A 14664-nucleotide genomic window follows, 5' to 3' on the forward strand; every position below is an offset into this window, starting at 1 on the left:
TTTATTATCTTTTCTGAATATAAATTATATTTAAACATACCATATTATTAAACATTAAAATATATTAAATTACATATATTCTTATTCTTCATCGCATATACTATAATATATACTAATATAGTGTATACTAATTTTCTCGAAAAAAATTGCATGAGAGAATGTACATATATAATCATTAATTAAAATCATAAAGATAAAAAAAAATACAATAATTAATGCTTGTAATATACTTTTTTACATTTTTGTAAAGATTTAAAGAAATGAATAATATAAATTATATAAATACATGAATATCTACCATTATGTTTTCTTAATACTTGTATGTTATACTTAAAAATTCTTTTAAATAAATTTAATAAAATCTTGTTACATGTTGTTCGTTAACAATTCTATGTCAGCTGTTTGTTATTACTACGTCATATTAAATAATGATATTATATCATTAAATGATTTTTGTAGTATAGATAAATATATATAAATACATATAATAAAAAGTGATATGAAAATAATGCTATTAATAATTTGTAATGTTACGCATTTAATAACCTTTTTGCATTAATTACGTTTAAATTCAACGTCATGCTTAATATATATTTATTTAATAAAATTATAGAATGTATGTACCATATATATACAGGATGGAGTCAGGGAAATTCTATGGTTTAAAATGAGATAAAAATCAAGGATAACAGAATTGCATTGGAGACTTCGTTTTTTGACAAAAACAAGTTTGGAAATTTGTAAAGTATGGATGAATTTGACCGATTCTTGACTGCACAGGAATAAACAATCGACTGCACAGGAGATTATTCTACATACGAAAAAAATTGAAAATGAAGAATAAAATTTAAGATTTCGTTTTGGAAGAAATAGATTTTGTATATGTTAATCAAGAATTAGACCAGTATACATATACTACGCAAATTTCAAATTTAATTTTTCCGAAAATGAAACTTCAAACGAAAAATCTTTATTCTACATTATTCTACATTTCTACTTATTTTCACATGTAGAATATCTTCCTATCGATTATCTACTCCTGTTTAGTTGGGAATCAAGCAAATTTATGCATACTTTATACATTTAAAAACTCAATTTTCTCAAAAACGGAGTCCCCAGCGCAATATTATCATTCTAGATTTTTGTCTTTGAGCTGAATTACGGGTCACGTTGTATATAGTAATTTTCTCAACATATATAGAAATATGACATTAAAATGTTTAGAATTAAACTATTTTGTATTTTGTATAAGTATGCTTGAACAAAAATGCCTATTATATATAAGTTTACTTTGATTTGAATATTCATAGTTATATTTTCTATATAATTAGTTTAGTGAATCTTGTTGTTCATCTAGTACTTTTACTAGAAAAGGTTTAACAAAGAGTAACCAGTAAAATGATAGTTTCGTAGATTTGATTATTTGAGAATGAAAAGTAAGTATTATTTCAGTTAAACATCTTTTAATAGCTAATATTGTATTGTCAGTACTATCAATTGTTGTATATATGCATATATAAAATTTATATATATACATACATATGTAACTTGACGAATTTTCTTTTCAGGAGTATGTAGTATGATATAAGTAAATATCAAGAATTGGAATAAAAATGTCAAGATATTTGGAAAGAGTACAAGAAATATTAAGAAATGCAGATAGTAAGAAAGTTGCAAGAAAGAAGGTATGTATACATATGTACCTACGGATAATTTTTTGTAATCTGTCATATATTATATAATGTTTGTTTTACATCATTGAATATTAAACTTTATCATTTTGGGGCAATTTCTAGGCAAGAAAGGTTACATTAATTAACACGTATTAATGTTTTAGACATTGTTCAATAATAATAATCTTTCATTGTGTAAAGGATAATGCTATTTATTGTACTAAATGTAAATTATAATTTTCGTTTTAGATGTGTGTTCAGGAATTATTAGAATTATATGAAAATGAAGATGCAATACTAGAAATTTGTGAAAATACAAAGAAAAGAACACAAAGTATTGTAGATTGGTCATATATAATACATAGTGTCCATAGGATAGTATTAAATGTAAATATATTTTTATGCTATAGAATATAATTAAAATGAAATTTGTTCGAAGTAATTTTACACAATGTTATAACCATTTTTATTTTTATTCAAGGAAGCAGATAGACTTGCTAATAAAGATTCTTCTAATAAAGGAGCAATAACTGAACGAAATTATACATGCATACTTGTGAAAAATACATTTCGACATGCAAATTGTCATAAAGTACCACTTTTAAAATGTGAAGATATAATGCCTTTAATTTTACAAATTTTAGGGACACATATATACGAATATTATCACGATACTTATATAAATGTGCTAAATTCTTATATACTACCATTTAGAATATATCAGGTGAACATGACTCAAGAACATTGGGAGGAATTGTTAAAAATGTGTTTAAATTTATATAAATATATGTCATCTCCTATAAGTAAAAGAGTTGTTTTAGATACATTGCAAATGATCATTGAGTATGGTTGTTTGCATACAAATTTATTTTTAAATGTAAAAGAAATACTATTATTTTTAGGTATGTAAAGAAATTTTTAAAACAATCTTTTTAATTAAAATTTATTCTAAAATTCCATGTTAAAAGCAACAACCATATATTATCTATAATTTAACTAATTTATATATATATATTAAATATATATATTATATTTATTAATATATATTTATTATTATATTAATATTAATATATATATATATATATATTATTAATTCTACATCATAATAAAACATGCTATAACTTTTCCCAATTTTAGAAAGTATTTTCCTTGATATAGAAAGAAATGGAGAAATTTTAGCTGAATCTAGTTACAAAGTTACATATACAATATGTCAACAAATTGCAGTAGAATATAGAATTACACTGTGTCATTTTAGTGAAAATATTTTACCAAATATAATCAGATTGGACAGTTCTGTTGAAAAATATAAACTTTTACTATTTTTTGTAAAAATTCATCACCCAAAAGGAGTATGTAAAACATGCGATGGTGCTTATGCTTATGATTGGGGAAAATGGTACAATTCTCTTAAAAGTATGTATCTAATGATTTTGAAAGATTTTAAAGCTGATATACTTTCAAAGAGCTTCCTTTGGTTTGCAATTGAAGGTAATATATTTGTAACTTTTTTAAAATAAAGAATATCTAAAATAAATATATTTTATTAATTATTAGTCTAAAAATAAATATAATTATTTTAGTTTTTAAACAAGTAATGGAAAATCCAGATTTGATCACTGAGAAAACATCATTCAATAATTATGATTATATACAACCAGCAAAACGCAGACGAATTGCTGTCAAAATAAATGGACCGGTTGATATGCTTATTGATAATAATCCAGAAGAAGCTTGGCCCATGATACAGGTCTTAACAATATTGTTTAAGCAATATCCTGAATGTTTAAAATCAGAAGATTTTCCAACATTTTTAAAAGTTTTAGTGGATCTTTTTACATTATCTCTTAAGAAAGAAAAGATCATGAATAATTTATTTGAACTAGCTGCTGTTTTGTTAATGAATGAAAAATTATGTTCCATAATGGATATAGAAAATTCAAATATTTATTGGGACCAAATATGGGATATTTTATTAAGGTATTATTTATTTATTTCAGATTTTAGGTCATATACATTTATTTTATATTATTTTACATTTTTTTAAAATATTGATTTTATGTTTGTGTGTCTGTAGTAACTTATTGTTTTAGATCATTAAACATAAATCAAAATGAAATATCAACTCATAAACTCACACAGCTTTTTATAATACATAATAAAATAACAAATCCAAATGCACTTTTAAAGCTATATTTGACAAATGTTATTAAGTGGTCTATTATGAGTCTTCGTACATTAATAGTAATCTGTGAACATTTGCCTTTGCCTACTAATATGAAAGTATTTAATACAAATGTATATTCACCAGCAATGGATACAAATTCTGTTAGGTCATGTCTTATAAAATGGATATTAAATATTCCTTGGCACGAAGTGGCAACACAGATAAGAATTGATGAACTGTGCTTATTACTTATTGGCATAACATTAAAGTCAAAACATCAGAAACAAATAAAATTCAATGAATATGATACTAATGACATATGTGATTGTTTAAAAATTGAACAAAATACTGAGTCATTTTATGAAGACATTGAACATTATTATTTGTTATTAAAGTATAAAAAAAATGTATTCACTAAAGAAAAGGTGGAAAATGCAGAACAAAAGCCAGAAGTAAATAGATATGTACTGTTTATGGAAGATATTGTAACTTATTTAATAAACAGTTTACATGTTATTATTGAAGATGGAAATAATGCTCTTCACATAATTATAATAAAGATTGCGGTTGTAGCAAAAGTTTTATCAATGATGAGAGAATTGAATATGGTATCTAAAAATATCGAAGATCTATCTTTGATACAAGCATTGAAAAATCATATAGACATTGCTTATAATTCATTGGAAAAAATAACTAATCCATCAAGAAACAAATATAATTATTTATTTAATGTAACAAAAGCACTTAATACATTGTATGGAACATCATATGATACTGATATAGCAAAAATAATTGTTACATCTGCAACATTCAAAATGGTAGAAAAGATATTTAGTTTAATGAATATTGAGGACAATGAAATTTCCGATTATAAAACTAATCGTGATTATTATGATGGCTATGAGTCTAGACTAAATAGACATAAATATTTAGGTAGAGAAGTCGTACAAACAAAGCCGTGTAACTTTTGTGACAAAGGTACAATAAGGATACAAACAACAAAAGCATTAGCATTATTCTGTTGTATGAACTTAAAGGAAAGAAAATGTGAAATTCAAATAAAACTTATGGATAACTTGCTTAAAATTGATATGTATGATCTTTCACATACAGTTGATTTTATGATGGCTATAACAGTTTTAAAATCTCTATCAAAATATGATAAAGAAGAGTTATCGAAAAATCACAATGAACTACCATTGAAAAATTTGTTGCAATTATATCACGAATGCTATAAAGATGAAACAATTATACGTTATATATTAAATGTTTTACCATATTTCTTTAATTATGCCTTAGTTTACAATTACAAGTTAGATAATTTAATGAATATTATTGCTCGATTTAATAAGCTACGATTTGAAAAAAGATATGGTGTCCTTGCTCATAAAGAATTTATTAATTGTCTCTCAGAAATTATTTATATTAGTCCTTCCCATTTCTGTCATACTACATGTCATACTTTGAATCAAATGCCAATATTTGAAGGAGTTTTATCATCCCTTATTAGTCATTCATTTGTTGTACAAGTGCAAATAATTAAGTGTATACAAAAGATATATTCTTTAAAGAATATTAATTTCGAATGGAAAGAAACATTATTTACAAAAATAGAAAAGTCAATAAACAAGTTAACCATTAACAATGAAACAGATGACAAAATAAAAACAGACGAGAAGGAAATTACAACAGCAAGTATTTCACTAATGCTTGCTGCTATAATATCTACCAATGGAACATTTCAATGTCGTGCATTATTAACAATGTTACAGTTTAGCATTGACAAAATGGTAGAAAGTCAAATAATTTCAAAATCAATAAGTATTATAGCAAATAAAATCAATTATTCAAACATCATGGAAGAAAATTTAAGTTATTTAATGACATACTGGTTTAATTCAAAATATTCATCACAATTATTTCCTTGGAATTTAACACAATGTAAATCAGAAGAACAATTTTATAAAATATATAGTAATACAATAGCATTTATTAAATTTCAAAATCTAGAACTTTCTAGTGTCATTTCCTTTTGCAATTATATTAACTTATCATTTAAACAACTTATTGAAAATATTTTTCCACAAATTGTATCATGGCTATTATATTGCATTAATGAAAATAATGGAAATAGATCAAAAACATTAGTAGGAAAAATATTTTATAAATTAAAATCAAATCAAGATGAATTTGCTGAAATGAGGAAGTTCTCTAACTTGTTTAAAGAAAAATTTGAAGAAATATTAATATTTCTTATTGAAAGATTACACGATGAAGATTACCTTGAAGAAATATTGGGAGAAAGAATATCATTTGCAATATCAGATCCTCCTCATTTTAAAAACAAAACAATGCTTATTTGTTTGAAGTACATAGAAGAAAACTTTATTATACCAAAAATGTCTATACAATACTTTTTAGTTTATAATTGCCCAAGAGTATTACAAAAAATATTATCACATTTAATTAATAATATCTATAAAAAGAAATTTGTGGAACATAAGATAAAAGCTTTTCATCAGTACATATTCTTTTGTTCATTGATTATTAAAGAATTGAAAGAAGAATATTTCAATACATTGTCTATGTATATCATAAAAGATATTGGTTACAGTTTACTTCACATAATTAAATTATTTGACGATACCCTTTGTAAACTAGGATGTAAATATTTTTACAAATTTATAAAACATGTTTCGTGTGTAAGAGTTGAAGACATCAAAGAAATTTTGAATTTCACTGTCATAACTTTAATTCCTATAGCACAAGCAGGGAAAATACCTATAACTCTAGAAATACTTCGGTTCTTAATAATTGATCAAAAGGAAATATTATCTGATGCAATAGAAAAATTAAATTCATTTCCAAATGTTCCTATATTTTTAGAAATACGAAAGATACATAATGATTTGAAATATAAAGCAAAGGAAATTCATAGTTTGGAACAAGAAGTAAAACATTTTTTGTGTACAGTGACTGATAAAGATATACATTATAGTATAGAAGATATTGTTCATTTACGAATACAATTATCTACAAGAAAAGAAGAATTACGAGAACTATATGATAAACTTGAAACATTTCATGGTTTTTTTGAAGATTGTACCTCAAGCATATTGCATCGATTGATATACAAACTCATAAAATTAACAGCATCATCTGATATAAATGTTTCAATTGAAGCTGTAAAATGTTTAGGCGAATTAGGACCAACTGATTTGACATCAATGATATATTTTGAGAAAAGTCATGTTAAAGAATCTTCTGATTTAATAGAAATATTATCATATAAAATAATAATAACAATGGTACAATTTTTATTTCAAAGTGATATTGAGTTTCGAAAAATTAGTGCTAATATACTGGATGTTGTACTTTCATCTTCTTGGGGACAAAAGTTGTTAGATACTGAATACATGAACAATCTAAAAACTGTTTTGAATGAATCACAGACAGTATTACCTTTAAATTATATTCAGCCATTTATAAAGAACAAAAACTCAAAAATGAGCAACATTGCTATAAACTACACAAAAATTAATAATATTATAAAGTCAGATAATACCTTTTGGACAACTCTATCCGATGGTTCATATGCTAGTTGGATTATAGTATTAACATGTAATATTTTAGAGTGTTTTACAGGATTTTATTCTGAAAATTTAATCCCTATTTGTACGTTAAGTACTGATTTTTGTGAAATAATTTTACCAAGAATTATTTTTTTGATAATTCATATAGATAAACGGTTTATGAGTACCATATCTTTGTGTATTAATACATTTTTTGAATATCATTTTGATTTTACAATAAAAACAAGCATTCCTTCACATAAATTTACAAATTGTGATCATTGTATTGTACGTTGTATGTTGAATATTGTGAACTACATTAGAATGCAAGTTCCAAACAATGATTTAGAATTTAATTATATATGTATTGCAAAAGCTGCCAAATATTGTTCAGCATTTTTTACTGCAATATTATATGCAGAAATGTCTTGTGAAACTATTTTAAATGATTATAATAACTTTACTAATATCTCAAAAATTGATTATGTCTATGAAAAATCAGCTGAACAAGGGAAAGTAATACAAAATATACTTAGAGATTCTTACGCTAAGATAGGTGATTTTGATGCAATTAATGGCACTGGTTCTTCACATTTGCATGATCATTCCACTCGTATTCAACATTATATACATACCAATAAATGGGATAAAGTAATGCCTGCACAAGATGTTGAACTTTCTTCTGGGAATATGTCAGTAATTAAAGGTGAGTATTACAAAATTACATATTTATTTGAGAGCTTATTATAATTTTAACATTAAATTAATTAATTTTAGCACAACATTTATTAACAAGATTTTAACACCTTGCAGTTGATGTGACATTAAAACTATGTATATATAAAACAAAATATTTCGAAATTGTTATATGTTTATATTAATTAGAAATTTGTTATTTTAAAGTATATAAAATTTATTTATAATGATCATAAAGTTTCAATAAATTGTAATTTATTAAAAAGAAAATTATATTTTCATTATAATAACTTTAAATTATATGTAATTATACATTTCAGAAATGGCAAATGGATTATATCAGTCTGGTCTTCATTATTTACTTAGTAATTTTATATCTACTATGTCAAATAATGGTGTAAAAATAGATGAAGACATTCAGTATGAATGTGCTTGGCGACTTAGCAATTGGAATATTTGTGAGACAAATCAAGCTTTATATCCACAAAATAACTGTAATTTAAAATTAGAAGTAACTGAACATGATTATCACTTTTATCATTATGAAGCATTAAAATATTTTCATGAAGGTAATGAGACAGCTATACAGAATGCAATTCAAAATGCTCGCATAAATATTATCAAAGCACTTAAGAACACTAATCTAGGTAAGAATTATTAAACTTTCTGACTTTGAAAAAGTATTATCTATTTAACAATTGATTATTTTTAGAAAGTAGTAAAACTATATATGAAAAGTTAATGCAGTTGCAATTAATTAATGAAATTGAAGAGTTAAGCTTTGCTAAACAAGGCGAATATGAAAAAATCTTACATAAATGGCAACAGCAGGATATTGCAAATTTTAATGAATTTCAATATATTGAACCCATTTTAACTCAAAGAACTGTTATGTTTCAAATAAATGATACTTTAATTAATAACGCAAATATTAAAAGTGCGCTTTTTAATACATATTTGCAAATATCAAAAATAGCAGCAGATAAAGATAATTTGCATATTGCTACACGTTCATTAGGTATATATAATTAAGATTATTATATTATATTAAGTATTCAATTATAAAATATATGTATTTTATTCATATTTTAATTTTTTTATGAAGATATCTTAATAAAACAAAAGGGTATACCATCAAAAATTCAAGATCAATTACTTTATCAAGAATCTTTATTAGCACTAGTTAGGAAAGATTTAGATGTTGGACGATTTCTTTTACGTAACTTAATGCAAAAGGAAACTTTAGATGCAAAATTACGAGCACAAATATTAAGAGTTTATGGAGATTGGATGGCTGAAACAAAATCAGAAAATCCCCAGGTATGTATCATGAAATAAAAGTAAATTAAAGTATGAAATTTTTAAGACTACTTAGTACCTTATTATCAGCTTTATCTACTTTATTATTATTTATTATAGATGTACTAAGCTTTAATACAATATTTTATTTCACTACAATATCTTATATAAATCTCTCACTACAATAAATTGTATATATATATATGTATACATAATAAAAAAATAATGTATATTGTTAATTATTTTTCAGACTGTGATAGAAAAATATTACTTAAAATCTATAGATATAAACACATTAATTAGTACACAAAATACTGATACAATTAAAGATTTACATGATACACAAGTAGCTTTAGCTCGTTTTGCTGATAATCAGTATCAGCAAATTAGTTCATATATGAAATCTCCCCAGTTTGAAAATCTAAAAGAATGTATTACATATTCCTATAAAGGAATTAATAAACATTCAATTAGTGAAGATAAAGATATTAGAAGTGTAATGATTTTAAACCAAAGACAAAATACGAATGATGTTGCAGAACTGGAACATATACAAAAAGAAAAAGATAATTATTTGATTTTAGCATTAAAGTAAGTTCCATATTTCTACAAAGTTAATAAAAGAGCTCTATAATTTCCGTTTTTCACATATCAATAAAGTATATTTATATTTCATTTACTATTAATATATTTTAATATATGTTAATTATGTTAAAATTGATATTATCTTACTTAATATCTATAAATAAACATTATTATATTGCTTTGTACAGGTATTATTTAATAGCACTACAGCACAGCGAAAATTATAATTTGTTAATATTTAGAATAATTGCACTTTGGTTAGACAATATACATCAAAAGGAAGTTAACGATTTATTGCAAGAAAATCTTAACAGATTACCATCTTTCAAATTTATTCCACTTGTGCCACAATTAGCTGCGCATATGAATGATGAATTTAATGAGTTTTCTGAAAAAATATATAACATTATGCAACGTTGTGCTTTAGAACATCCACATCATACATTACCAGTTCTGTTAGCATTAAAAAATTTATATGGTGATTATGATTATAATACAGCTAGAAAAAGTAGAACACTAGAACCAAGAGTTCTTGGAACACAAAAATTGTTACAAGAAATAAAAGAATCAGATATAAATTTAATTATACAAGAAATGGAAAAGTTATCACATGCTTTAGTTATGTTGGCTAATCTTTCAACTATTTCAAATAAATGTAAGTAGATATATTTTGTATTTTTAATGAAAATATAATTATACATATATCAATATATATAAACAGACATTACGTATAATAGCACATCTTAAACTTAGTTCTAATTGTAGAATACTTCATCATAGAATTTCCATTTCTAGCAGGTCATGAAATTAAAATACCAAGAAATCAAAAAATTTTAAAGATTAAAAATTTTGAAAACATATTTGTGCTAACGTTAACAATTGATGTACGACCATCCAGAAATTACAACAATGTGATTGGCATTGCTAAATATACAGAATCATATGAAACTGTTGGAGGTATAAATACTCCAAAAAAATTAACTTGTATTGGTACAGATGGCATATATAGACATGAATTAATAAAGGTATATTATTAAGTGCATTACGTAATATGTTCAATACTGGATAAAAAAAACATTTTTTTTTATGCTATCGAAAGACAGAGAAAGAGAGAGAGAGAGAGAGAGAGAGAGAGAGAGAGAGAGAGAAGAAAAGAATACTATATACTTTTAATTATTTAAATATACTTTTAGGGAAGAGATGATTTACGACAAGATGCTGTAATGCAACAAGTGTTTAATGTAATGAATATATTGTTAAAATCTCGTAAAGATACTAAACGTAGAAAATTAACAATTAGAACTTACAAGGTAATGTTAACAAATTATTTATATTTCAAGAATTTGTCATTATTACATTAATTACTATTATTTTTCTTATTTATTTAACGTTTTTCAGTATCACCGGCCATGAGATGGACTTAGCTTACATTAAACTAACTCACTCTTCTACATCTCCGACTTCCACTTTTCGATAAATTCTTCCTTTCCAAATCAAATCCCTTAGATAATATGTCATGTATTCTTTGTCAGCTTTTGTCCTTCTATGTCTTTGCTGACCCTACAAAAACAAATTTTTCGACATATCTTTAAAAATCCTTATCTTTTCTCTTCATTCCTGCCACATTCCAGAATAAGAGCTTCTCTTTCTTTCTTTTTATCATTTTCTTCTGCTCCTTTCCTACTTCCGTACTTGAATTAATTACTCTTGCAGTATTCCCTTTATCTTCTCCTGAATTGATTAATATTAACTAAAATTAATTATTTAAGCAGACACATTTCTTTAATATTAATATATAATTAATTAGTGATACAAATTATTTTAGACATATTAAATATCTATTTTATATGTTAATATAATTATAATTTTATATGTCCTATACTTATGTTTTCTGTATTACTTTTCTAGGTTGTGCCATTAACGCAAAGATCAGGAATACTTGAATGGTGTGATAAAACAATACCTATCGTAACTATATTGGTAGGTTCAGGTACTATTCAAGGACTTCACGAGAAATACTATCCAAAGGATTATAAAGCACATTATTGTAGAGACAAACTAGCAGTAAGATTATATTCAAATAAGATTTAATTTTACAATCGATATGTATTGTTTTGATTTATTTTTATTTTGATTATTATTTGCAGTATGAATTTTACAATGACTATGCGATACCTTACAGTATATAGAATATTATAGTATGGAAATATAATGTAAATTTCATTTCTAGGCAGTGGGAAAATCATCAACTAATGTAAAGTTGAAAGTATTTATGGATTGTTGTGCACATATGCATCCAGTGATGCATCACTTTTTTATAGAAAGATATCCATCACCTGAAACATGGTTTGAACGCAGATTAGCGTATACACGCAGGTAATAATATATTTATATAGTAATTACTCTTGAATTTATCATATTCATTAAATTATATTTACTATATTTTCACAGTATAGCAACAACATCAATGGCAGGATATATTTTAGGATTAGGAGATAGACATTTAAGTAATATCTTAATTGATCAAAGAACTGCTGAAGTAATTCATATTGATTTTGGTAAATATGATTACGTAATTTTTTAAACTAGTAGTAATATTAGCAACATTGTATTATTAGTACTATTATTAACCCTTTGCACTCGAGGACCTTTTCGTCCGGGCGTAGCAGCTACTCCGGTTGATTTAGCGTATACGTGACGCGTATCTTACAGCTAGTGTAAAATGATTTCATATACAAATTAACTTACAAAAACATTATATTCTAATAATTTATCTATATTTACATCTTTGAAAATATGATTTTGTAATATTAATTTCTGTATTTTTTTGTATGATAACTTATAAAGCATTCACCAAGATGCATTCTTGAATATAATTAATCTCACTTTTCAACAGTTCAAAATCAAGTTCAACTTCATTTGGGTTAATTTCACTTCCGAAAACCATTTTTTTAGGGTTTCTAAACTACAATATTTTTGCCATGATCGTCGAATCCGAACTAATGTTGGAGACGTTGTTTCAATACCATAGTTGAACCATAGTTTCGGAGGGATATGGGATTAAATATCTTATCTCCATTTTAAAGTCTAACACTACATTTCCTAATAAAGAACACAAAAAGCTAAGGAATCAATTTACGAACCAATATTGCACTCTCATCAATTGGAGATCTCGAAATCTAGCATAAACAGGGACTATCGCTTCTCTCTCGCCACTGAGTTGCAGCACGGAATGCCGTGGTGACTGAGAGTCCCCTTTCGAGTACAAAGGGTTAATAATGTAATTTATGAATACTTCAATTTTTTTGTTATTGAATATAATAGGCATAGCATTTGAACAAGGTAAGGTATTACCAGTTCCTGAAACCATTCCATTTCGACTTACACGAAATATTGAAGACGGTATGGGTGTATCTGGAGTAGAGGGAACAATGAGACATTGCTGTGAGAAAACATTAACCGTATTACGTGATCAAAGACAAATAATTATAACACTGCTTCAAGTTCTTTTATATGATCCATTATTTAAATGGACTATAACGCCCGCTGAAGCACGTGACATTCAAAGCGGAACTTCATCAAAATTAGTCGAAAATAATCAATGTAAATATAATTTATGCTTTCATATTTTCTTTTCTTGTATTGTACTTTTTATAATAATCGCATAAATTAATAATATTCTACGAATGAAATTTAATATTTTATTGGAAATTTATGTATAATGTAATATAATACGTTACATATTTATTGTATCATATTAGTACTACAGAAAAATATTTTAAAAATATTTATTATTGATAGGTTCTAGAGCAACTAATAAGACAGCAGAAAGAGCTCTTTTGAGAATAGAGCAAAAACTACAAGGCACTGAAGAAGGATTAGCATCTAGTGTATCTGGTCAAGTTGAAAGACTTATACAAGAAGCCCATGATCCTATGAATCTTTGTCGTTTATATTGTGGATGGCAACCATACCTATAATATTCCTATATTTCATAATCTTAAAAAAAAAAAACGAAAGATTTTATCCAAATGTGATATGTTTAGAAATCACTTATTCCATAACACTACTTTAAAAGTATGATATTTGTATTTTAAATTTATTTATTTTAAATTTTATACGAATTATAAATATAAATATGTACAGTGTGTCTCTGACATATACAAGCGTGGTGTTTCTACATACAAAAATAAATCGAAAAAAAACGTTTTTCATTTAAAGTTTCACTTACGAAAAAAAATGAGTTTTTAATTCCATTAAGTACCTAATTAATAAAATGATTTTTAAAAAGTACTAATCTTATTTTTATTTATAAAATTATTCAAAATGCAAATTAAATACAGAATAAAGGAAAGATATCGCGGAAATAAAATAACAACAATAACGGGAATCAAATCGTGGCATTGTCCATATTTAATAATACAGAAATAGAAGTTCATAATTTGAAACATCCAGTTAATACACGAATATCTGATGGATTTTCAAACTCATTTTTCTCAAGAACGAAGTCTTAAACGAAAAAGTGTTATTTTTTCTTTTTCGACTTATTTTTGCATGTAGAATCACCATCCGACTGCATGTACCATAATTTCAGAAATGCTCTGTATAAGTAACACTACTTAAAAAAAATAAAAAATGTATATAAAAAGTATATGTATTCTAAATATTGAAA

The 14664-nt window shown here is 25.0% G+C and overlaps 1 protein-coding gene across 4 annotated transcripts; it reads left to right on the forward strand.

The window, feature by feature from the left end:
• Positions 1-1338: 1338 nt before the first annotated feature.
• Tefu (Serine/threonine-protein kinase tefu) lies at positions 1339-14643 on the forward strand. Of its 4 annotated transcripts, XM_072001577.1 has the most exons (19): positions 1339-1436; positions 1569-1685; positions 1923-2060; positions 2155-2575; positions 2811-3164; positions 3257-3653; positions 3767-8118; positions 8429-8755; positions 8821-9126; positions 9214-9428; positions 9658-9998; positions 10181-10647; positions 10788-11017; positions 11186-11302; positions 11901-12056; positions 12223-12368; positions 12444-12550; positions 13317-13595; positions 13794-14643. In XM_072001577.1, exons 2-19 carry the CDS (start codon positions 1614-1616, stop codon positions 13970-13972), a joined length of 8604 nt encoding a protein of 2867 aa, XP_071857678.1. In that variant the 5' UTR covers positions 1339-1436; positions 1569-1613; the 3' UTR covers positions 13973-14643. The 4 variants fall into 4 exon arrangements, with proteins under 4 accessions (XP_071857678.1, XP_071857680.1, XP_071857681.1 ...); XM_072001578.1 differs by lacking the exon at positions 1339-1436 and having other exon boundaries at positions 1445-1685; positions 11901-11972; XM_072001579.1 differs by lacking the exons at positions 1339-1436; positions 13317-13595; positions 13794-14643 and adding an exon at positions 12948-13306 and having other exon boundaries at positions 1443-1685.
• The last annotated feature ends 21 nt before the right edge of the window (positions 14644-14664 follow it).

Source organism: Bombus fervidus, chromosome 4 (assembly GCF_041682495.2).
Source record: "Bombus fervidus isolate BK054 chromosome 4, iyBomFerv1, whole genome shotgun sequence".
Taxonomy (NCBI): domain Eukaryota; kingdom Metazoa; phylum Arthropoda; class Insecta; order Hymenoptera; family Apidae; genus Bombus; species Bombus fervidus.

Bases quoted from the DNA above. Each gene is read 5' to 3' on its own strand.
- Tefu (XM_072001577.1), top strand. From the start codon at position 1,614: ATGTCAAGATATTTGGAAAGAGTACAAGAAATATTAAGAAATGCAGAT. The intron at 10,648-10,787 runs GTAAGTAGATAT...TTCCATTTCTAG, and splicing joins TTCAACTATTTCAAATAAAT to CAGGTCATGAAATTAAAATA. The intron at 11,303-11,900 runs GTAATGTTAACA...TTACTTTTCTAG, and splicing joins TAACAATTAGAACTTACAAG to GTTGTGCCATTAACGCAAAG.